Source organism: Caloenas nicobarica, chromosome 25, assembly GCF_036013445.1.
Source record: "Caloenas nicobarica isolate bCalNic1 chromosome 25, bCalNic1.hap1, whole genome shotgun sequence".
Classification (NCBI taxonomy): Eukaryota; Metazoa; Chordata; class Aves; order Columbiformes; family Columbidae; genus Caloenas; species Caloenas nicobarica.
The window spans coordinates 6,268,937-6,294,829 of NC_088269.1; the positions used below are offsets into that span (position 1 = coordinate 6,268,937).

The following is a 25,893-nucleotide window of genomic DNA, read 5'->3' on the forward strand; positions in this document are numbered from 1 at the left end:
AGGCTCTATTGCTGTGCATACAATACCAATCTGCAATAAGATTTCACATCCCCTTGATATATATATATCCAACATGGAAGGAGAAAAGGGGAAAAGACCCAGGTGAGGAACATTTGCATTTCATGGAGGCTTCACAGAGCTCTCTGCCGAGCTGAAATGAACTGGGGAATGACTATGACGCCTGCCATTAGCAGGAGAAATGGTCACCTCACCGCTCTGTGCTCCGTCCTGCAGCCCCTCGAAGACACGGCGGGAATAAAGGCGGCAAGAGAAGAGCAACATTTGTTATCAGACCATTTCCATAGCAGGAGAGATGGAAAATGTCTGGGTTATTGAGCTCCAGGCAGAGACAGGACAGCATCGGGAGGGATCGGATGCACATGTGCAAATAGAAATCCACAGTTCCTGCACTTGCAGAAGAATAGATTATATAAGGGGTATAAAACATCATTTCTAGGAAAGAAGCCCGCTTGAGGAGAGCGAAGGGATGCCCAGAGGAGACCCTTCCCATGAGGGACGCACCGGGCAGGTCTCACCCTGCCTGACCAGCAAGGGAGGATGAGGAGGGACGGAGAGATGTCCTGGGCACGGCAGCACCGACCAAGCAATCCTGGTGACTTGCAAAACATAAAGGAAGATTTAAAAGCTTCTGCAGCAGGAGCACAGACATAAACCTTCAAAACACCAACTTGCAGTCAGCTCTTGTCTTCCAGTAGGTGGAGGGAGGGGAAAAGGCTGCAGCTGCTGAATACTTGCATCCAGAGCCCAGACCTGCATGGCAGCTATTATTATGCAAATGTTTTCTCTGAATCTCCATTTCTGATTGCCTCACAGAACAATGGCACCTTAATATTATAATTTCAGATCACAGATCTGCAATTTAAAAATATTAAATTATCATTACCATGTTCTGGAACATTCTTTTTCCTGTGGTGTGAACCTGGAGCTAAATTTCCAGAGAGCTATATTTGCATGCATAAACGTGACTATGCAATAATTTTTTTAATAGAGCAAATCAGACAAGACAAATAATGTCAAATATCTTTCTCTAGCTTGCCTTCCTGCATGCATTTAGAAAATGTGAGTCAGAGCTAAGCGCAGGAAACCCCAAAAGCTTCAGCTATCAGTGATTAGCAGTCCAGACAGCGACGGTGTGATTAAGAAATTACAAAACGAACGTTAGAAATGCAAAGGGCAGGCGTGTGCAGCCAGTCTCGGGGTCGGGCAGCACTCCTCTCTGCCTGGCGGGGTGCTCGGGGGTTTCGCCTCGGGGGGCCTGCACACCGGGGAGCCCCTGCCCTGGGCGGGGGCAGGACGAGCCACCACAAACCCTCGCACGCTGTGGATGGAGGAGAGGCAAACGCACAGTAAGGGCGATATGGCCAGAGGTTTCCAGCTGAATTCCTTCACTGAATATTTACAGCCCTTGGAGCAGCCAGCCAGCCCCAAGCTGTCCTTCCCACCGTCACCGGGCTCTTCCCTCGGGTGAGCTACTCCAGCACCCCACAATGCCACTCGCGCACTGCCACAGCCCACTGAATTTAGAGGTTAAAAAGTCTGTGCGGTTTTTTGTTGTCTTTTTTGTAAGATGAAAAGGCAAGATTTTAGCGGTAATCATTTTTAGTGTTCTTTTCTGTGGCGCTCAGCTGTGACATAAATGATATCAAAATGTCAGCATTAAAAGGCAGTGAAGCTTCAGCCTTCTGTAAAACACCTCTCACCTTTATTTATGCATTTGTTTGGATTTATGAAAGCTAAGGTAAAGACATAACTTACGCTTGGCATAATTTAAAACTACATGGTTCCTCATGCAGCCTTATTATACCATGGTTATAAAAGTGGAGCTTAAAATCATCCCTGGCCTTTGCAAGCATGTAGTGAGCATCCCATTCCCTCTCAGGGAGCTGAGGTAGCGCAGCCCATTTGTCACCGATTTTATCTCTGGTATTTTCTACATTTACATGTGTATTTATCATCCTAACAGCAAGGCAAGAGCGAAGTGATTATTCTTAGCACGCTGCTCGCAAACAGCCCCGCGGGTTCTCTCTTCCCCTCCACAAAGCAACTGGAAATCTGCAGCTCTGAGGCGCGAGAAGGGCACGTGCCAGGGGGGTGGCACAGCCCCAGCACGGCCACGGCCACCGCGGGAGGGGCCGGGAGCTCCAGCCGGCTCCACCATCCCCATCAGAGGTCCCCAGTGTCTGCAGGAGCCCTGGAGGACACAGCACCCGGAGGACGTCTGGGAACGGCGGCGATGTGGGTACCGCAAGAGCATCCCTGCCTCTTAGAAAGAGCCTGTTTTCGCACAGCAGCTGCAGACTTCTGCACTGCAAGCTCATGTGCTATTTATTGTAAGCAAGCTCATCAATAAAAGTAAACAAATGGATCATTTCTATCTATATCAAATCTACTTGAATACAGAGGATTGTGGCAGAGGCAGCAGAGTCCTGGCAATTCAACCCTGAAACATAAAAGGGCAATGCAGAGCTAAATTGTGCTATGAAATGCAATTTGATTTTGCATAGATCAAGTTTTGCAGTGCACTTCTGCCCAGGGCAAGCAGCAGCGTGGCAAGAGCAGAGACAATTCCGTGGCTGTGGGAGCCGCGGCAGCTGGTGGGACCCTGGGCTGGTTCCCGAGGCAGCGGCCCCGCTCGCCCAGCTGCACTGACACAGGGACCCCCCTCTGCGCCCTCTCCCCCAGCCAAACCCCTCTCTGTGCCCTCTCCCCCAGCCAAACCGCTCTCTGCGCCCTCTCCCCCAGCCAAACCCCCCTCTGCGCCCTCTCCCCCAGCCAAACCCCCCTCTGCGCCCTCTCCTCCAGCCAAACCCCTCTCTGCGCCCTCTCCCCCAGCCAAACCGCTCTCTGCGCCCTCTCCCCCAGCCAAACCGCTCTCTGCGCCCTCTCCCCCAGCCAAACCGCTCTCTGCGCCCTCTCCCCCAGCCAAACCGCTCTCTGCGCCCTCTCCCCCAGCCAAACCCCTCTCTGTGCCCTCTCCCCCAGCCAAACCGCTCTCTGCGCCCTCTCCCCCAGCCAAACCCCTCTCTGCGCCCTCTCCCCCAGCCAAACCGCTCTCTGTGCCCTCTCCCCCAGCCAAACCCCTCTCTGCGCCCTCTCCCCCAGCCAAACCCCTCTCTGTGCCCTCTCCCCCAGCCAAACCCCCCTCTGCGCCCTCTCCCCCAGCCAAACCGCTCTCTGTGCCCTCTCCCCCAGCCAAACCCCCCTCTGCGCCCTCTCCCCCAGCCAAACCGCTCTCTGTGCCCTCTCCCCCAGCCAAACCCCTCTCTGCGCCCTCTCCCCCAGCCAAACCCCTCTCTGTGCCCTCTCCCCCAGCCAAACCCCCCTCTGCGCCCTCTCCCCCAGCCAAACCGCTCTCTGTGCCCTCTCCCCCAGCCAAACCCCTCTCTGCGCCCTCTCCCCCAGCCAAACCGCTCTCTGTGCCCTCTCCCCCAGCCAAACCCCCCTCTGCGCCCTCTCCCCCAGCCAAACCGCTCTCTGCGCCCTCTCCCCCAGCCAAACCGCTCTCTGCGCCCTCTCCCCCAGCCAAACCCCTCTCTGCGCCCTCTCCCCCAGCCAAACCGCTCTCTGCGCCCTCTCCTCCAGCCAAACTCACCACACCGGGCAGAGACCCCACCGGGAGATGGAGAACGGAGCTGTAATGGCAGCCCGAATGGCTGAGGCTTCTCTTGGTTTGTAATAAATCCTTTTTCAGAAGCCTGTTGGTTGGATTATTAATCCTTTTAGTGAGTACTGTGTTGATTTTTTTGTACGCTGGCAGTTTCTTAATTAAATTGCCATGAAGCATGCAGTCATACGAGTACACCAACTTTATCATCTGTATTGGCTCCACTTGTAATCTCATCAAAAGAGAGAAAGTTATCTTGGCCAGACCCAGTTCTCCAACCCTCATGCAGAACAGCAGTTACACCACCCTCCCGAAGCTCCGTCCCACAGCCCCTTTCCGGGGCGTTTTGCTCCGGACCGTGCTGAGCCGGGGGCTCCACTCCCCCTCCTCCCGGAAACTGCCCCCACTGTCCCGGTCCCGCGCGGATCAGCAGCGACGATGCTGAGCACGTGCCCAGCTCTTGTCAAGCACTTGCTTGCAAATTACTGGACCTGCTGACTCAAAAAACCCAACGTTCTAGATTTCATAATGGCTGCCTAACAAACTTCCACGTTTCTGCTGGAATGGAACCAATTTATTCCTCATTCTGTGATATAACAACATCCTCTGCTTTTTTTTTTTTAAATAGAGGACAGAAGTATTTTCAGCAAACGCCTTCCCTTTTTTGCCTCTTCTACCCACACGACCAGCACACACTATTGTCGAGATCCCTGTTGTTCGCTGCAGAGACAAACTCCCATCTGTTATTCCAGACGCTGCTGGGTGCCAATGTCCTTTTTCTCCCTTTGTAAGTTTTGCAAAGCTTCATTTATAATTTATGGTCATTTCTATCCACTTCCTCTTTTTCCTCCGTGACTTAATTTTTTAAAAAGCATCTACTCGTGCTTGTGACTTTCTGGGCACACAGATACGTGTCTGTAATTCCCAATTGCACGCAGCTGAATTTTCACCCCCATGAAGCCAGCTTCTTCAGAGCAACAGGTAGATAGATGTATTACAGGTTTGGACATTGATTTGATTACACATAAAGGCGATTACTAATGATCTATTCAGCCAAGCAACCACTAACTCATTTAACTTTATCTCTTCCGAGCCAACTCCAAGCACGGGTCCCCTCGCCAGGGACGCCGACACGAGACGGGTGCACGTGGCTGGGAGCCCTTCACAGGCCCCAGCAGCTTCTCCCAAATCTCCATCGCTGCGGTTTTAAAAATGCAGAAAACAAGATTTCAGAAGCTCCAAGTAAAACAAACAGCAGCAACCTGCTGCAATCGCACGAGGTCAAAGCATCCTGCCCGAGCCTGACAACTTTAGTTGTAATCAACATTGCTGTTGCTTCAGTCACCTTCCTAAGAGAAAAATCTCACCCACCGGATCCTCCTTTCCAGCGTGAGCTGCCAAGGGAAAGGGGGCACGGGGTCAGTTTGCCCACAGCCAGCTGATGCCGAGCAGTGCTGCTCAGGGCTCTCGGCTCCAGCCGTCGCCGTCGGGCACCGATGCTCGAGGCGCAGATGAGCCTCGCTGCTGGCACAGAACCACCGTCCTGTCTCAGCTGGGAAACAGAAGAGTTAACACACCCAGAACATCCCCGCACACAAGCGCAGAGCAGCACACACTGGCAGCTGCTGTTCTCATTCCATCTTTCCACGTCTGGAACAAATCACCTCCAAAGCGCATCAGTGCCAGTCAGCGCTGAGAGCCGCGCAGCCCCGGCGCAGCGCGTGGGACGGCTTTGTCACAACACGCGGTGATAACTAAAGACTCTGCTTTAAAACACCTGGAACCCACATCCAAACATGGGCTGTGAGTTTAAAACATTAAAGGAAAGTCAGAGTGAATACCTGGAACAAGCAGGTGCCCTCCTGTGCGTCAGGAGCCGACGAGAGCTGCAGGGACTTCTCCTGGGGACGGCTCGGCTGGGACGGGCTGGTGTTGGGCAACAGAGCGACGTTTCATCCTTTTATTCCACACAGGCTTAATGTGGCATTCCTTGTGCCTCTCCATTACTGCTAACTCCAGGGTCTCGTTCTCCGTGCATTTTACCACTGTGCTAAAAATACCTTTGAACTTTCAGCTATTTTTAGCCAGAAACGGGACTCTGCACAGAAGTACCTTGGAAGGGAGCTCTACAATAGGGCTTTATCTACTGTTGCTGCTATTTAGTGATAGATTTTGACAGTGAGAGTGCATTAAAAATAATGTTTAGCCATTAACGTTGACAACACAGTAGTAACACAGAGCCTTGTAAAGTACCGTTGAATCTGCATTGGTTTCCTGAAGCACAGTGCGATCCAGCAGCTCGTGCTGCGCTGCTGACTCCACACTCGCTGCACCAAAGAGGCAGCACGAGCTCCTCACCACGAACACCGACATCCACCCATCTCTTTCACATACGACGTGTGGCCACGTCTGCCTCAAAATATCTTAATGGCTGCTGTTAGCACGACACGAACTGGGTACCAAGGCAAGGTCTATGTGTGCACACACAAAGAACAGAACAGCACCTTCATCATCTTTGGAACTGAACCACAAAAAAGTTTTCTTTAGCCTGTTTTTTTTTTTTTCCTCAAGCCGAAGTTCTCCTACCAAACATCAGCACAATCTGCAGAATAACAGTAACATTTGAGCAGGCATTAAAAACTCTACAGCACATGTGCACCACGGCAGAGCAGATTCTCAGCAGATGTGGGAAGGACATAGGAACAACAGGTAGGACATTCCTTCCTCCTTCATCCTCCAAGGATGTCACTGTCATGATGATGACTACATGTCACTGTCACCAAAGCAAGCCAAGACCCAGCAGGTGAGTAGCAGCAGCAGCACACAGGAGAGCATTGCCAGCAAATGTTGCATTCCCTGCGGTAACACACCTAACACCAGCAGACCCCTGGCCCATGGACCCTGTGCAGTCTTTATTTCAGCTGAAGCATGTCCTCTCCTCTCCTCTCCTGCACCCTGGAAACACCTGCAGCATCTCATGCAAGGAGCTGGCACCATACAGAATATTCCAGCTCCTTGTGTTCTAGTGCAGCATTTATTTTGTTAAATAGAGTATGTGCTCTTGCACTGCATTAATATTTTAGACACAGGATTGCCTTTCTGAGCACACACATCTCGATCCTTAAGGCGCTAATGTGCCAATAGTAAACAATGTTTATTATTCCTTTAGACAAGCCATCATTTTATGCAGTTTCCCAGAGAAGGGCAGCCCGCCTGGAAGCAGATTAACCCGAGCATCATTCCAGCCCCGCGCAGACAAGGAGTATTGATGAGGATGTCGATACTACTCGCCCGCTTCGCTCCGCAGACAGGGTGAGCGATTCCAAAGGGCGCTCAGCTCTGGAGAGGAGCCAAAGGGCACGGCACTTGATTTGTTCTCCTCAGTCTCCTCTGCATTTGAATTTTAATAAACTTTGCCTCTGCCCTCCCCCAGCTCAGGCTCCACCACAAGCACTTAAGCATCATTCCTTCGTCTCACAAGGTGAACCAACATTCGCACGACACCTTCCTGGGCTCCTTTTCCGACAGACCCCACATACCTCTTAATTTTAAATGGAAAAGCAAAGCACCATCTGAACACCTGAAGCAATAAAGACTACAACACAGAAAAGTGTTATAGCAGCTTAAGAAGCAAATGCGGTGATGAATATGCAGCTCAGGGTGGAATCTGAGAGCAACTTTGCATATTTGGTAATTTTGCTGCAGGGTTTTCAGGGAGAAACTTGAAAATAAATGGTAACATCTTCCTAACGGCTGTAAACACTTTATACAGAAATGAGGACTCAGAGCTAACTAAGAAAGCTTAGCTTTTTAAAATTATACAGCCTCTCTCAAAGAGCGGGAAGGAAGTGTTAAATTATGGGTGATTTAGAGAGTATCCAGCAGCAAAGAGGCTTCCCGCTCCAGGTGAAGGTGAGATGCAGAAACACAGAAAAGGAAAAACTCATCTCTGCAGCACAGACTTCCAATCGCATTGCAGTACAGTATATTCACTTCTCCTCCTGTTTAGCAAGCTCTGTGGCACCGACAGCTTCCCAAATCACTGCCGCCCCCTGACCCTCTCCATTCCCCGGGAACGGAGGGCAGCGGCGGCTGCCGGGCACAGCCAGCAGCCCGCAAAGCGGCCACACGACTGCAAGAGCTGCTGATCACAGGGCAGCAGCCTTGGTTGTTTCTTTGCAATGCCTTTGAGGGGTGAATGGCATTTGAATAGCAATGTTTTGTTGATAAAAGTCACAGGAGCCTGATGCAAGAACCCCGTGCTCCCAATCCCAGCCTTTCAACGGGCTCTCCCGTGTCCTCAAAACAGGCTCTGCATGAAGGTGCAGACTCCGGGTAGCTGCCTTCTGTTCTCCCACCCACAGATGTCATTTAAAAACAAACAAAAAAAAATCTTTGCATTTCAAAGTTGTGCTTGAAAGGCACATGCTGTCTGTGCCATCAAAGTAGAGCAAAAAGGTCGATGGCTGCGAGACACTCCCGGTCTCTGGGGCTGGTGCAGAAGGTGGCCCAGGAGGAAGACGTGTCCCTCGCCACCTTCATCCACGCTCCCACCTTCACCCACCCACAGCACCGGGAGGAGGTAGCCAAGGCAGAAGCGTCGTGCACATCTGGGCATCCTCCACCAGCCAGCGCTGCACATCTGGCTGCAATCGCCTGGAGCCGACCGCATCCCTCTGCCCTTCTCTGTGATGCTTTATCCCATCAGTCATCTCCCTTTGTCTTTGTTCCTCCACAGGGAAAAGGGAGAGCCGATGCACATGAGGAACGCTTGGCAGCACAGCGAGCTACTACCTAGCAGGGATTTTATCAGGCATCCGTATTTGGATGCTTTATTCCAGTAGGAGAAACAGGAAGGGAGTTTTCTGATACTTCAGGGGACAGACTAAGATATTAATTTGCTTAAGAATTAAGATATTCAAACATACAATCTTCTGGGCATTGACAACAACCAGTAAGATCCGTCCCATCTCTTTCTTACCACTGCGCAGAAGTGAACTGATATCTTTAAAGCAACCTCCTATGACACTCAGCATCACAGCGCAGAGAGCTTGTTATGGCATTTTCTCATTTGGGCCCCTGCAAATAACTGCAAACCTGCAACTTCATTACAATCAACAGCCCAAGGCCACGGGCTCAGGTCAGGTCTGCCCAAGGTGGACCCTGGCGTTTTCACAGGGATGGAAAGGACAGCAAGGCGCAGCAGATCTATCGGACCAAGCCAGAGACACGGTTGCAGAAAACACATAGAATAAGGGCAGTGTTTTGCTGTATGTCAAGCTGGAAGCAAAAATGTGCTGCAAATACTCTGATTCTTTTGTCATTTTTCCACTACACTTGCCCTTGGAAATAATACCGCTTAATATTGTACGACTGACATCAAATTATTTTTTATTCCTGGCAAAGTAGTACAAATGAAAATAAGAGTTATTGGTTGATGATTCGGAGAAGGAGACGAGACAGCGATTGGAACTGACTATTCCTGTTTGGCAAGATAAAAACATCCCCCTTTCATACGCTCTTTCCCTCTATTTTCTTACAGAGAAATGTCTTACTTTGCATGCACAAAGGAGCCAAGACTTCAGTGCCTGGCACAAAGGCTGCAGATCTGATTCGGCTGTGCTAGGGAGGCAGCAGACATTTACTATTTACTGACTTGCAGCAAGAGCTGGTGGTTTGGGACAGGATGGAACTCAGGTACATGCAACACCACAGTTTCATACCAGAAGTCATGTTGCAAATCCCGATGTTATAAAAGTGAATATTCTGACCACAGACGTGACCTGGTCTCCTGGCCAGGGAAGATAAACACCTTCTGAGCAGGTGTCTGGCAGAAAAAACAGCCTCTGCGTTCGCAGGGCAAATGCTCAGACCCAACTCCATATGCAATAGCATTAGAGCAAGAATTATTTGCGGAAATTATTCTTCAATAATTTTCCATGATTAATGTACATGGGAAAAAAATCACATAGTGCTTGTCCGATGTCTGACTAGAAAAAGAGGCCAAGTTCACCTAACGAGTGACTCACTACAAATTCTTTGCTCGGGTCTCTGTCCAGCTCATGTCAGGAAGAATCCGGGAGCGCTGCAGAGCGGTTTCCCTCCACATTTGCAGTCAGAGCACACGGCTGGGGAACCTCCGGCAAGGCTCGATGCTGCACCACGCTGCCGGCAGCCCCACGGCTTCGTGCATCGGCTGCACAGAGAAAACACCCGGGTTCAGCTCCACCATGCCAGCGAGAGCCCTCGGTGACGCCTCTGTCACCCACACCGCCTTCCCCATAAGACCCCAGGGCAGATTTTCAGCCCCTCACCATGTCTGCAGGTTTCTTGGGATGGGGACACGAGGCGAATGTGTGTGATGCTCCAGAGCGGTGAGCAGAACAGACGCTCCAAGGCACCGAGGCTCCGGCCCAGAGCAGAGGTGGCCGCGGGGACACGGCACGGCCATGGGGACACGGCACGGCCATGGGGACACGGCACGGCCATGGGGACACGGCACGGCCATGGGGACATGCTGCAGCCGCGGGGACACAGCACAGCCACGGGGACACGGCACCTTCTGGCTCTGGGGCCAGCAGAGGAGCCCAGGGGGGCTGCGACAGACCCCCAGCTCGCTCTCTCCATCCCTCTGCTCTGCTGACGCAGCCCGGCAGGCACAGCCAGGCAGCGACACTATTGTGCCAAATGTCGACAGCGTCTGCTGGGATTTCACGGGGGATGACAAATGAGCACAACACCTCGCGCTAGCAATATACAACAGAAAAGCGTGTTGTTTTCCACATTTCAAAAACATCTGCTATGAATTAATGATTCAGCTCATACCTACGGTTACAGGCGCAGAAGAAAAGCGATTGGCTGAGCACCCCATTGCTCCCCAGCCGCTGCTCCCATTTCTGCGGCAATGCTTCTGCCTCCTGTAGACAAAATTTGGCATCTGCATCACCGTTTATCAAGACCTGGAAGATGTCCCTAAAACTGCAACCTTAGACCACTCCACAGCGGCTGCCAGGGATCTCTGCTGCATGCCACGGGCAGCGGAGAAGCATTTACAGGAGACAACTTAGGAAATCCACCAAAACAGACATGTAAAGTGCCTTACAAGTAAATGTGCATTATTGCTCGCATTGTTTATTAACGCAGCACAGCATCCTTGGACACAGTACATTGATTGAGCTGCTTGTATGTCTTCACTGGCCACTGAGACAAATGTCGCCCCATATATACATCACTAAATGCTCGAATCAGACCAAAAGTTTGGGGAAATCTCATCCTCCAGGTCTGCCAACACAGACTCTGATTTCATCGAAATACTGCAGACACTGAGCGTCTTGGTGTAATGAAAAGCAGGGGTGAAATGCAGCAAAGCCACACAGAACCCACGAGCGCCAAGTCCTTCACCCCCTACGCATCCTTCTCCCGGAGCCCCCAGCAGGGACCAGCCCGTGTCCCTTGTGCTTCCCAGGGCGCTGCACCCCGGAGCAGCTGCCCAGACAGGGACAGGCACGGGCTTTGCTTTCTCAAAGGATTTTTCACAGCAAGATATCCCTCAGTAATTTCTTCCCTTGTTTAATAGGAATTTATTTAATTTTGTTTTGAAGATATGCAGTGCTGTTAATTGCTGTTCTAACATGTCTCTAATATATCCTAATTGTTTATGGCTTGCCTGCCTCTTAAGTGCTTAAATACATTCACAAATACTAATCTGTTCTCTGCACAGTGATTCCTACTCAGCAAAGCACAGTGCAGCACATTTAATATAAAAACTTGAGTTTGTTTTGCCGAAGTCTTAATTTATGTCCTTGCTAACTATGTTTCTTTGAAAACCAGCTTTTAGTCATGTTCAAATTGCAGCCTGACCTTGCAAATTCAGACAGAACTAAAAACCAGGCGTGCAGCAGACAATGTGGCAGTGACATTCGGATTCACAGAGTAAGAGGCCACCAGTAAAAACAGTCTTGAATATTGAGTTTTCAGAGAGGAACTTTACATGCTGGTGTAGCTACTTGTTGGGAAAGCAGCAGCTGATGCCACCCTGCAGAACACGAGTTACAAACTGAGGGAGCCGCGTTACCAAAAAGCATCCTACCTCATAATGGGCCACGCGCTGGGACTCTGAGATGAGCTGAGCGCTGCACACTTTGCAGTAACTTTCAGTGAATAACTCCTGCTCGATGTCGGAGGATTTCATCTGTTCACAGCAGAGAGAAGAGACAAGAAGCAGAATCAGTTACAAAAGGTGGCTGGGACAGGATGTGTTTGATGAGGGCCTCCGTGGACATACATCACTTATGGCTTGAAACACGCTTCACCATTTGTTGCGCAACACAAAAGCTGATAAACAGTCTTCTATAAAACGCAAACATCACTACAACCTGGAGGAAGGTGTTTTTAAGCTGGAAGGGTGCTCTGCTGTATTTCTCAATTTAGACATGGAAGGAAATTGCTTGGGTGATTTACTGGGCTGTGCTGTTCTCGAGCAGCCGTTTAAATATTTGTGTGCTCCCCACAATTTCCAATGAGGACACTTGCACATAAGAAACCAGCTCACTGAGAGATCTGGCTCACCGGAATTCTCCAGTTCTCTGTTCATACTTTCCGCACAACGGAAGCAACTGCAGGTGCCCAACTCTGAACTGATACTCAAGCTTCCCACCAGCAAGGTTGGGGTTTAGAACAGACTGAACCCAGGCAGAGCCAGAAAACACCAGAAGTAGCTTCACAGACAGGATATTGAAAAACAAACAAACAAGTGCAATTCAAGAGCGACAATAGATGCCAATGCCTTCTGACAAATGCCAGGATAAAGACTATTAATACAAAATCTCCCAGCCTGGAGAGACTGACTTGCCCCCAGCTCCAGGGAAAGGTTTATTCGGGTGTTTGTAGTCTATGAGACAAAAGACACAACTCTCAGATCTCCTTTGCTGGTGCCCTTGCTCTCTGATTCTGCAAAGACATTTGCTTGTTTTCACTTGCTATCTGCCTAGGTTTAATCTCCATTTACTCTGTCTAGAGAAATGCTGCATTGAGAAACTTTCAAAGGCACCAAAAGACGATTTTAGGAGTACAAGAAGTGTTGCAAAATTGCACCAAAGGCAAAATAAAGCGGAGGAAAGAAATCTCACTTAAATACAACAGACTGAAACATGGCAAACTAAAGAATCTCATTAAACCTCAACCCAGCAACCAAGACAGAGGCAGGTAATATCACCTTCATTTGCATGCAGTTTGCCATGCTCGCAGTATAAACTCTCACTGCAAAAATCAGAGTAAATCAAAAGCTGCTCAGTGTTAGCTTAGCCCTTCATGCTCTGATAACAGATCCCAAGTCTATTCTCCCTCTAACTTACGTGCATACAAATGGAGTTGCTGTCTCCCCTTTATAGCAGCAGGGGCTAAACAGCCTTTTCCAGGAACAGGATTTAGTGTCTTTTCTCCAGGCAGTAACTTGGGCACAGGTATAGGCTTTGTTAGCCTCAATATTGCCTGTTAGGTTTTATTTGCCATTGTTGCTACACAAGGATGTAATGCATCGCAACAGGTGAACACAGTCATTACGCTGACAATGTGAATGTTGTGCGGCGTGATTCATGTACAGCTATCCAAGCTACCTAATCAAGTCTCTCTGGGATGGCAGACCCTCAGGTGAGCATCAAGAGCACAGTTACAGACCGGAGGCAGCAGGAGCATCCCCAGAGTGATGTCCCCACAGGAACCAGGGGTCCCACCCTTCAAGACCACGGAAAGCAGTTTTGATGGGCAGTAACTCCTCACCCCAACACAGCTCCTCACCCTGTGGGCTCGTGGCCAAAGGCACTTGGCAGCTCCTGGCCAGCGCTGGCCCTGGCACGGCCACCGCTCTGACCCGGTGCCGATGGCACCTGTGCATCACTGCACCCTCTGCAGCACGGGGCTGACTCTAGACATGAAGCCCTGGAAAAAAGAAAACAGCTTTGTTGTGTGGGTACTTGACCTAAAAACTGTGCTTTCTCCTGCTCCAGAAAAGCTCCTTTTTCCCCCCTCTTTTGTCTCAGATACACTCTGCATTATTATTTTGTGGGTCAGTCCTAGCAGTGATTTATTAACTTCTTCCGCCTGCAAGTGTCATAAAGGGAGTTCATAAGCAATTAATATTTATGTATTTCTAATCATTTAATTTCACCCTCTGACTCTCCCTGCCTACAAGTGCCCAGCAGCTCCTAGAATTGACTGGCCTACGGCTGATCCTCACTACTCATCCCATCTCATCAAAAGCAGGGCGGAAGGGGGTTTGCTCCACCAGCCAGCAGCATGTCGTGGCTGCAAAGCACCACGAGACGCTCAAGGAGAACTGCAGATGCTGAGCACGGAGAGACACGGTCCCTGCATGCTCTCAGAGGCTTTTCTTGCTGAGAGCTGAAGAATTAATGTGCAACTGGCAGCCGTGCCAGGAGACTCAACCCGTCCAGCTGAGCAGCAGCTCTTGGTCTGCACACCTAGGTCTAAATATCTAAAACTCTTGGTCTCCTCCTCAGGCGGGGACATGAACAGTGTGGTCTCCACCACAAACACCTTGTCTCCTTTCCGTGGGGTTTATTATTGCCTGTTCTGCTGGCACTGAAGTCTTGACGTGCCCCCTCCCCATGTCAGATCAGTGACCTCTGCACATGTCAGCTCAGCATCTCCAGGAATGGCAAAATGTGTCATCAGAGACTTCATTTTAAACACCTTGTGCCATATGGTTCCAATTCTTCTCAGCAGTTTCAGTGACTATAACAGCTTAATGAAAATCAATTTGATGGGGCTGACTCCAGTTTTTGGCAACTGTTTCAAAGATCTAAACTAAGTTGCATTAAATTCTAGAGGACAGCAATCCACATATTGACATCAGAGACACATTCAAAGCCAAATTCCTTTTTAAGGACAGGCTTTGTACCAGCTGAATCCCACCAGACATGGACATGTGCTGGATGTGTACCTGTCAGAAAGGAGATGGAACAAACGCTTTTGCAATCCAGCCCTGGGATGTCAGGCTGGTGCTGGGTGGGTGCAACTGCACACCTTTGCTCCTTCAATCACCTGCTTGTGGTGATGCACCAGGATTTTCTGCACAGGTGCCTTTTTCCTGTTGTACAATCGAGGACAAGGAGCACTATAGGATAAAGCACTGCAATTCAGCAACTCAGTTTCTTCCAGTCAAGAGAAAAGGAAAAAAAAAGCCGTCCCTTATCCAATTTACTCTGAAGTGCCTTAATCACCTTCCCCAGAATTAACAGCTTCCGAAACCTCCGTATTGGAGCACTAGAGAGGTGGCAATTGAGCATGTGCACGAATGCCAAATGCAAACAACAAGCCAAAAATTAAATGTCCTGATTTTCATGTTACGAATTATTTGTGGCTTTTGCTGCTGTCACTTTCCCACGGATTAACATCTCATGTAACATTTCCTGTTTTCTTCTCTTGTTTAATTTGTCTTGCAATAAAAAGAAAGAAAGTCTTTACTAATAATTAATGTGCTTTCAGCAACTCTGTCACTGCACTTACAACAAGGCATCTGAAGAAATGCAAAATGCTGCCTTTTGAAGTGCCTTATTTCCCAGCACTATCAGCATGAGGGACAGGGCTGTCGCCAGCAATGTGATGGAGCCCAGATAATCCTGCATCCCAGAGGTGATGCTGTCGAGGTCCCTGCCCACAAGGTGCTCACTACAAGCCACATCCTTAGAAGACGTGCGTGCTATTTTCAATTTTTCCTGTTCTCCTGCCAAACCAAAGATGCTCCATGACCCTCCAGCTGTGCTGAACATCTGCCATTGCTGCCACACTTCACCTTCCCTGCAATTCTTGTTTGTTTTGGGGTTTATCTGCCATCTCCCTACTCTCTCCATTCTTGAAATCCTCTCCAGAGTCAATTTGCTTCACTTCTGCATGCAGCCTTTGATGCATTTTGACATGCTTTATTGGAGCCTTGAAAATCAGAACAAGATTGCGTGTGGCATGAGCTGGGGAGCAGGAGAAATCCTGCACGTGTCTGCTGCATGTGTCAAAACACAGAGGAGAGGCTGCAGAGAGCAACATGGAGGAGACAGAGCCTCAGCACAGATGAGTCTCAACCCAAGCATCCCAAATGCCCAACTTCGCACAGCTTCCCCCGGCACAAACAGCCAAATTGCTCCTTTGCTGGGACCTACTTCATGGTGTTTGCCAGAACTAGGAAGAGGACACTTAGTGACAGAGCAGGGGAGCTGCCAGATGTTCCCACTTCCTCACCGGGGTACCATTTATAAATAGCAGAACCAAGCAAGAAAAAAAAATTATGGACATGTCAGGAAAAACAGTGGCCTCTGGCCAGAGGGAAGCCACGAGGTGCGGATGATGTCTTCCAGGCAGAAAAGCAGCAAAGCCAAGGCTCGGTGTGCGTGCAGTGCTCTGCATCCCCCCAGGGCACAACACGGCGCCTGCCTGGCAGGGGAGCAAACGGAGATGCAGTTTGTGCATGGCAGGAAAACCCAGCTGGTGCCTTTCTGACCTGCAGCCCGTCTGAGGTGGGAACAAAGGACAAGCCAAGGAAATTACAGGCACGTAGATCTAGAGAGCAAAGGAAAGACCTGTGTGTGCAGCAGAGAGCAAGCCCTGCTTGCCACAAACTGCCTCAGGGGGTGACAGAGGAAGGATGCTGCCAAGTTTAACGGGAGCTACACTGCAATTCTGAGAGTGGCACCATCCCTTCCCTACAAATACGCATACTGCTTATACACATGAATTGTTCTAATTATTCACACTACATCAGGTGGCAGGATTTAATTGCAAACGTGCTGACTTGAATAAAAATATATTTTAAAAAGGAGGTTGATATATTGTGACTGCTTTAATAAAGTTCGTAGGAACTGAAAGAAGAGCAATCGCATTTCGTGCCTCAGGGCATCAGCTCTGCATCTTGCACACCTCAAGGACGGGGCTTTGGCTCTCGCTCCAGCACAGTCGGGCAGCACAACTCAGCCCCTTAGCAGCAGGGTCGGCCCAGAAACACCCCCGAAAGAAGGGGTTAAAACAGACGCCACGCAAACGCTGGCACAGGCTGCGCTCCGAGATGGGGGCTTGATCTCCTCAGACGGCAGAGGGGAGTCCTGGCAGCTCCCGCGGTGTCCTCAGCCATGAGCGCCACGCTGCCCCAGCCTCTCTGGGGACCCGCCCCCCCCCAGGGCCCCCCGCGTCCCCCGGGAGCCCCGGCAGCATCGGGGCGTCGCAGGGCCGGCAGCGCGGGGTGCAGCGAGGCGCCTTGCAGGCTGGCACGCTGCAGAGCCAGGGTTACCATGTGATGCTCGCGGTTGCTATGGAAACGGCAGTTTCTCAGGAAAAGAGGCATAAATAGGCTCCCCAGAGCGCGGTCCGCGCTGCCAGGCTGCTGACACCCCGAAAGCTGGGGGGTCCCTGCCGCCCTGGCCAGTCTCTCCCCACGGTCGGTGCCAGGGCTGCACCGCAGCAGGAGCCGGCGCGGGGGAGAAGCCGGGAGTGGCTCACGTGCAGCCTCTCTGCAATTACAATCAGGACACCACATTTATTTTTGGATAAGCAGGACCTACTTTTTCCTGTGGCTCCCTAATAACGTACAAAACAGTGGGAAGCGAGTCAAGCCGAGTCCTGCGCCTGCAGCTCGTAGCCTCTGGTTCTTTGCATAATCAGAGCCTGTCATTCCCCATCAGCTTCAGTTCAGAAACCCAAGAGGCAAAGCCATGTAAGGTGGCAACGAGCTTAGAAGAAGCCTTCAGAGAACAAATCTGTCCATCACTTATGGAGGATTATTTTAGTATTGGATTCTTTGATAACAGCCTGCACTCGGGTCCAGCCAGCCAAGCTAAAGCACCTCTTACGAGAACCAGCTTCGGCCTCAACAACACGAACCCCAAATCGGTTTAACGTCACCACTCGCTTGCTGACAGCGCTAACGGCTCCCTGCCCAGCAGAGGTTAACAAAGGCAGCGGCAGCAGAGATGGTGCTGGTTATCCGCAGTGGGCTGAGCTCCCCTCCCATCCCCAGCGCATCCCACATTTGCCAGCCCGAGCTGCCTCACCCAGTGCCACCCAGTGAGGATTTACAGGAGCCCAGGTCTCCCGAGGCAGCCAAGCAGTGCTGGCTGGGAACCCTCCTTACTTGAAATGATGGAGGGACTCTGCTCCCTTCAGCTACAGCTCCCCTGCTACAGCAGAGCTTTTTGTAATCAATGAAATTATTTAGAAACAAGACACCAGGAATGCAAATGGTTTGTATCTAAGTCCCCTCGTTAGCACAGCACAGCTAAACCCCTGGCCCAATTTAGTTGCACATCCAAATTCCACATTCTCTAAAGGGTATCAGCAGTTTTCATTAAACTTCTTCATATTATCACGTAATCTGTCAACTACCTTTGTGTGCAACAGCAAAAAACAGGGACCTTTACCTTGAGTAGAACAAAAATATTTACATCCTTCCTACAGCCTTTTCTTTTTCTTTGCCCATCGATGATTTAAAAAAGAAAAAACACAACCTCCTTTTGTTTGCATTTGTGTTACTCTAGGAAGCAGAAGCATCTCCCAGGCTCATCTGCATGGAGCAGAAGCATGCTGGGCTGTTAAGTTTTATGTCAGACCTGCCTTGTATTTGGGAGCATTTCAGCAAGCCGCTTGGATAATAATGCTTCACTTTCCCCTCTGGAAGAAAAACCACAATGCTATTCTCTCCCTTAATGACAGATGAGCAATGAGAAATGGTTCGTCAATGCCCATTGTTGAACTCCAGCTCTGCATGTGAAAGGGTCTCCAGAAATGCAAACTGTTCTATTTTTACCAGTGAGAAATCAAACTTGCTGTTGCAGAAGGGCTGGAGCTGGGCAGGGGCTGCTCCCTCCAGAGATCAGCTCTGACTCCAGGGTTTGCAAAGGTCTCGCTCTCTCTGTATAGTCTGGGGATTCCTGTTCCTACAGTATTTATTAGGCATCCCCTGCGGTATCAAGAAGCAACAGAAAGGCATTAAAACAAGTTAATGTGTTTCATACAACATCAGTTTCAAAGCGGGATTTGTAAGTTATCCTTCAGTTGTGGCCATCAGCCTTCCTTTCTGGCTAGAGAGGGAAAAAGGCTGAAAAATGCTTTTCATATATTCTGCAAAATCAAAAAAAAAAAAAAAAATCTGTGCTTTGCCAGGGGTGGGAAAGTACCTTTGTGTCCTATGCACACAGATCTAAAACTTCTAAAAAAGGGCAGACTTCTCCAAAAAAGCAGACTGAAGAGACATCTTAGTTTTATTACCTACCAGAAGGCAAGAGGTCAAGACCTGGCAGTACAGGATTTCTAGAAACGGGAAAACATCCGTCAGGTAACACCAAAATCCCAAAGTAAAGCATCACCTGGCACAATCAGAGCCAGATGAGAAGGAAACCCTCATTATAGTATGACTTATTCCCAAGAAGACTGGATATAACGGAGTTCACCACGACCTGTGTCAGCTGGCAGAGATGACATGAAACAGCCCCATAACCCCCTCAGCACAAACAGCAACAGAGCTGGCTCTGCAACCAGAACAGACCCTGGAAATTTGAGAAAGCCTAGAACAGCCCACATTGCAGAAAGAGACTGTGAAACTCCTGAAGAGCCCCAGGAACCGGGATCGGGCGATGGCAGCACCACAGAGCACCAGGGGCTGCAGCCGGTGCCCGTTCACACCAGCACGGCACATGGAAATCACAGCAGAAGAGTCTGACAATTAAAGGGAGAAAATGACAGGTCCCCACACTCTGCGTGGTTCCTGTCCCTGCCAGGCTCCTGTGAACTATAGTTGTGTGCTTGAAAATTAGATGGATTAATTATTGCTACAATTAGTAGTACCGTGAAGCATCTCTGGTGGCAGGAATAATATTGCCATAAACTTGTATAATGGCTCAATATTTTCAAATAAGCAGTTGGATCCACAGTTATCATCTTGACACTTTCACCAGTGACACTGTAGGGTGGAAAACACAAAACTGATTAATTAGTTTTCATTTTAAGTCAAGCTAAGTCTGTCTCTCTCTGTCGCGTGCCGGCACTGAAGCCAAGGCTCTGTAAGCTCACAGAGGAGTCAGTGTGGATGTGCAGAGCACCAGCGTCCCGCGATGCACGGTCACGGCTGAGAGCAGACGAGATGCTCCCGGGTCCAGCCCGGCTCTGGCCACGGGGGCACAAGTGCCACTTGCCAGCACCCTGTGCATCCAGCGTCACCCCAGCATGGCCACAGAGGAGCCCGGCCGCCGAGGCCGTGCCGGCCGGTGGCTCCAGCGCCGCCAGACCCGACCGGAGCCGCGCCAGCCCCAACACCTTCACTGTGCACAGAGGACACTCAGGTTTCTGCCTCTCTTGCTAATACCGTCAGCTCACATGTGCTTATTATATTTCAAATAATAGAGGAGCTTGCACAGCATCTCATACAACAGGGGGTTTAACTGATTAATTTACGGCTTCAGAAGCAGTGGGTGTTCAATTCCATCCTGCTCCTGAGGTTTTTGACAAGCCCCTCTGGGTGGTGCGGATCCAGCGCTCAGAGCTTTTCCCATTTTCTTTATGTAATTTTGAAACCCGTGTGCACCTCATATTCACAGCTAGCTGCTGGGTGTCATGTCTGTGGCTGCATTCCTCAAGACAGCTTTAAATACCAATGTCTCACTTTGCCACCAAGTCCACCCACCCTGTTTTTAAGCAGCTGGATCAAATTTAGGAGCAGTTTTAAGTTCACAGTGCAGTTCCCTGCATCTCCTAGCATTGGTACTGCTCCTTGAGAGCCATGTGTGCAGCTGCATCACACCCAGTTGCTGGGCAGTCAGGGCAGGTACCCTGTGGGATGCACACACAAGTAATACAGATGCGATATATAAGCGAGTAGACCAAAGCGGGGGGCAGGTGACACCTCTAGGGCCTCAAGCACAAAGGCTGATAACACTGAAAAGGTTTATTTGTATTCCCACACCTTGAGGATTTGTTTCCCCAACAAACATGTATCAGCAAGAAGCAGGTCCAAGCTTAACTACATCTTCTACCCCATTTCCCCTCTAACAACATAAATTAAATCTGTTTCTGCTTTGGCATTAAGAGGAGCAATATTCTTCTCCCCTATGGCTTTCCAAATGAAGCTCTTGAAAGTCCTTTTTGAAGCTTCCCGGTTGCATTTCCAGACCTGCTCCCCCTCTGCGCTCTGGAGAAATGGATTAAACGAGCCCTTTGAAGCGCTGCTGCCCGTGAGCCGCTCCAGGGTAAGCTCAGCTTTTCGTGGTGTCCTGGAAGGAGGACAGCAACCACCGCTCGCCTTCCAACTGCCCTCTCATCCCACTGATGCCAAGGGGCGACGGGGCTGGAGCCGACGCGCACCCCGGGGTGGGACATGGGGTTCCCCCTCACAGCCCACCGTGCACCCACCATGTCTCTCCAAAAGTGACGCCCAGCTCCAGAGCGAGCCCCTTGCACCCGGCACGAGCCCCGTCCCTCCTGCCGCATCCCCATCCTCTGCTGGGCAGGGGGGCAGCACGGCCAGGGACCACCCGCAGTGTCACAGCCTGGGGGGACCGGCCCCACCTCACCTGCAGCACAACAGACCCTTGACTAGGAGTACCCAGATCTGCAAAGTCTCGCAAAAACTGCCAGGGCTGAACCTTGCACGTACGGGCAAAGCGCTGTCACGGGGCGAGCGCGGCGCTGCACGCATGAATTCCCGCACGGAGGAGACAGCCAGCGCGGGCTGCGCCACCGCGTCCCCTGCCAGCACATTAAAGGCCTGAAAGCTGTCAAGCATTGCACAACAGGCAAGTTTTAATATTGCGAATATTCATCTCCAGCCATTTCTAGTTAATGGAACAAAGCAAACTGTTGAGAAAAATGGGAACATTACAGTAAAAACAACAACAAATTAAACTCTAATGCAATTAGAGAGTAATTAGGGATCTATCCTCTGGGAGCATTTGGGAACTCTGGGTCTTTCTCAAAATCTGATCTCTCTGCAACTTTATTTCTTTCTAATTAATAAATGAAAAGCAAATGGCATGGCTCCCCCCCAGTCTCTTGCAAAATGCCATCTACCTGCTCTGCAGGAACAGGAGGTGGTGGCAGGTAGAAGCATTCACACCTCTGGGCTGAGGAGAAATGCAGCTGTCAGCAGAATGGGGCGCAAAGGCAGGGAGAGCAGAAATCACAGCCTGTGTCTGGTGCAAGGTGACCAGAAACGCAAAGACCCAAATGCTCTTGTGCCAGGCTGAGCAGGCACGAGCAGACAGCGGAGCACGAGCGACCCTGGAAGCACCTTTGTTCTGTACACAGCTCCTACAAAAGCCACAGCCCAGAAAAATACGTATTTAATTCCTCTTCTGCAATTCCGTGACTTTTTAAACTTACCCCTGTATACGCCTGCAGAAAAGCACTCACTGGAGCACATTGCTCTAGTGTGCTGCAGAAAGGAGCAGGATGCCCTTTGGCCACTGGTGTCTCCTGGAGAAGCCTTCAGCAGCCCACGGTGACACGGGTGCCCTTGACCTGCGCAATGCCCGGGTTCACCTCTCCAACACCCCAGCAAGTCTGCAAAGGAGAGACTGGGATGTCACTCTCCGGAGGGCAGTGGACATTGAGCATGGCGCCAAAGTGCCCGAGAAATTACAGAACTGAAACAAAGGGGCAAAGCTGCACCATCCCAGTAAGCCAGAGCCTCTCCAGTCTCATCCACAAGCTGCCTGAAGGTCAGAGCTGCAAAACCAATACAGCAAAGCCTGGCTCTGTTAAACCTTCCTTCAGTGGATGCAAACACAGTAAAGGCTCTGCAGAGAAGATGGCACAGTGCGGCGCAAAGCTTTCCCCCTCAGTTCCTGAAGCTGCTGCTGTCCTGGGACAGTCCTGTCTGCACTACGCAACTCCGTACTCTTCAGCAAGGGCTGTTTTTCACACTTTGTAAGGAACAATAAAGCTTCCACATGTCCTGCTACCTGCCCAGCAGCCATCAGGGGGTGAAGGCACCTATGCAATGGAGGGAGGTGGGAGCCTTGACCTTCAACTGGTTCTGTACCCAAATCCACCCTTGGGGACAGCAGCGGCCCCATTTTGGCCTAGAATTTGGCCCAGTTCTGATCTCTCAAACCAGTTCTGGATCTCAAGTCACACCTCTTTCCTCAGGAACCTAACCCAGATAAAGCGAGACACCCAGATCTGACAGTGCCTGGGCCACCCGGTGCAAGGATCAGGCAGGACCGGCCCCAGGAGCCTTGCCTGTCCCTCTCAGACCCTGCAGCGACTCCTGAGGGGCTTCTGCAAGCGCTCCCGACTGTGGAGAACACCTTGCAATGCAAAAGGGTCTGATTGCTGGGTAAACCTCTGGGCGGGGGTGGGTAGGCGGTGCAGTGCCTTAAATCCCTCAGAGAGAGAAATCCAGGCTGCTCACTGGGAGTAAGGTGCTAAGTCAGCAAGGATCAACTGGCTGCACCAATTCCTTTGCAAACTGGAAACAGCAAATAACCCAGATACAGGCAGACATCAGCAGAACATCTCCATACATGGACAACACCTTTCCAAGAAGGGCTGGTCACCAATACTGTGAATAGCTGAGATGGGAAGTGGAAACACAGCAGCACTCCACCTGCTCTAGGGTTTTCAGCACAGGAGAGGGCAGAGCAAGGCACAAGAGCCTGAGGGAGAAAGGCTGGATGCAGGAGGAAAGTTAAGACATTGCAACTCAGAGCCAGGGGAAGTGACTTCTGAAACATGCACACCCAAGTCAGACAGGTACCCACAGAAACACCATGCAAACTGCTCTATACAGACAAGGATCAGTTATTTGGAGTGACTCAGAAGTGATTAAGAATGATCAGATAAAGTCAATTGGAGGGGTGGAAATCAATCCAAATTTTGGAACAGTCCCACCCCAGGATGTGGCCAAAGGGCAGGATCCCCCCCAGGGAAAGTGATGCAGGAGGTGCCAGAGCAGGTACAGGGGCCCTGGGATTAGGAGGTTTGTAACCAACAGGTCTACGCTGCTCTGGGAGTAATAAGAGATTCCTGCTCCCCTGTTTCTGATAAAATCGGGGCAAAAGACACATTTTTACTCTAGAAAGCTCCTGTGCTGCCCCTCCCTCCTGTCCCTTCCTACAGTAGATGAGTCACTGTCTAGCAACCTTTATCAAAATACCTCTTACAAAATCATTTGTCAAGACCCGGCCATTCACCAGCCCAGAGCACAGTGCAAGGAGAAGTGGCAAGAGATGCTCCAGGTCACTGTCCCCTTCCTGTGGAACGACAGGAGTTCCAAAGCCAAAACCCTTCTGCACGGTGTCCGCTTTCCATGCCACCCCTCTCCAGCAGCATCCCCTGCTCCCCTGCGCTCACCTCTTACATTCCAGAGCCAGTGTTTTGTGTTTTGCAGATGGATATTGCACGTCCTCATGCAAGAACCAACAGCACAATCTTATGCAGAAAATGCAAACTGGTGATTTTTAATTGTCTCTTCAAGGCTTTGCAAACCTTGTTCTTCACCCAATACTGCAGGCTAAGGTCACTTCAACAGCAGAGGAGGGCAAAAGGAGCATGTGCTGCCCAAAGGGCAGCAGTCAGAGCATGTTTTACATCAGGAACTGACGGGGCACTGCCCAGATCTGGTATCACTAATCAATGGATACGGATCACCAGCAATTGAGATGGTTCAAGAGTCAGTTACTAGAGATCTTTCACGCAGGCCAAAAAAGTCGTCACCTCGCTCGTGCTGCAGCAGGGACAGCTTTTCCTTAGGCTCTCAGATCTATGGACGACTCCAGTGCAACACGTGGGGGTCGCCAGCCCCACGGAGACACACAGGCCGATCCCCTTCGCCAGCTGCACAGGCTGGCAGCTGCCTTCCCGCAGGTGCTGCAGTGAGTGGGGTCAGGGCAGCCCCCAGGGACCCCAGCCCCAACCCCTGTGCTTGGCTGCCTCCCTGGAAACGTGCTTTTGCTCTCTAAGTGGTGCTGACTTGGGAAGTTCTCCAAACTTCCCAAACAACAGAGACAATCGCCTTGCTTTCCTGCATCCGCAGACGTCCGTGCTCGGATCCCGCAGCCCGAGTAGCTCCCTTTCCCACGCTGGGCTGCGGGGACGCAGGCGCAGCGTCCCTCCGGGAAAAGCGCCCCGAGATCCCACCGCCCGCCCGGCACAGGGGCTGCCCGCGGGGGATGCTCGGACCGACCGCCCCGCCCGGCCGCGGCCCCGGCTGCCGGGGGGGCCGCGTTCAGCAAAAGCTCCGCCGGGAACCGTCCCGGCGCCTGGCGGGGGCAGGGGCACAGCGCGCGCTGGTCACCGCGGGCCGGGGGGGTCACACCGGCGCAGGCACCGCCCCCCGGGCCGGAGCGCCCCGCACGGGTCCCCCCGCAGCCGCGTTGGCACCGCCGGACCCGCATCCGGCCGCGGATCAGCCCCCCTCCCACTGCCCGCACCGCACCGGGACTAAACACCTCGGATTTCCCCATAAACTTTCCTCCGACTCGAATCAACAGCTCCGAGCACCCAGCCCGGCGCCGGCGGGGCCGGTCGGTACCTTCGCGCCGGCGGCGGGTCCAGCGATGCTGCGGGACGGCGCCCACCGCGGCTGCGAGCGCGGGGCTCCTCTCCCCGCCCGGCTCCTCCGGCAGCCCCGGCAGAGTGTGCCGGGAGGCGCCGGGCGATGCTGGGAGGCGCTGGGCTGGCGCTCCGGCTCCTCCCCTGGCAGCATCATTGGCTCCGCCGCGCTCCGCAGGGCTGCACCGGCCCCGGCTGCCGCCCTCCGCATCCACCGGCAGCAGCCTCCCCAGGACCGGCTCCCACGGCCCGAGTCAGGCCCTGGGCTGGGCAGGTCAGACGAAGGCAGAGCTGCCAGACACAGCGTAAACCTGGGCGCCTGAGGGGGATTTTCTTCGCTGTGAAAGCACAAGTATGTGCAAATCTGATTTTCAGGGCAGAGGCTGTGAAGGATATCACAGGCTCCAGGGGAAACTTATTTTATACTTTTGCAGATGACGCATTTATTTTAATACCCTGGATTTATGGAGTGAGCACCCGCCGCACGCAGCACCAAGAGACAGCAGGAGCCAAGACCCCACACAGGGATGGAGGGCAGAACAGCTTTTTCTCAAAGCCATGGCCAAAGGAGAGCAGATACCAAAGGGAACTGGACAGGATCCCCAGACAAAACGCCTCCTATCAGAACCCTCTTTTGCAGAAAATAATGGTGAGGAGTAATTTGTTACTGCCTTCCTTTGTACCAAAGAAAAAGGCTGCCCCATTGCTCTTTCCAATAGAGT

General features: G+C 51.3%; 1 protein-coding gene across 1 annotated transcript in view; it reads right to left on the reverse strand.

Annotated features, from left to right (window-relative positions):
• Positions 1-25,235, reverse strand: part of ZMAT4 (zinc finger matrin-type 4) — a 51,931-nt gene extending 26,696 nt beyond the window's left edge. Inside the window, exons 1-2 of the mRNA XM_065651577.1 lie at positions 25,152-25,235; positions 11,715-11,816 (exon numbers count right to left, since the gene is read on the reverse strand). Of these exons, the coding sequence (XP_065507649.1) occupies positions 11,715-11,816 (102 nt within the window). The 5' untranslated portion in view covers positions 25,152-25,235. The remainder of the gene's footprint in view (positions 1-11,714; positions 11,817-25,151) is intronic.
• Positions 25,236-25,893: the final 658 nt, after the last annotated feature.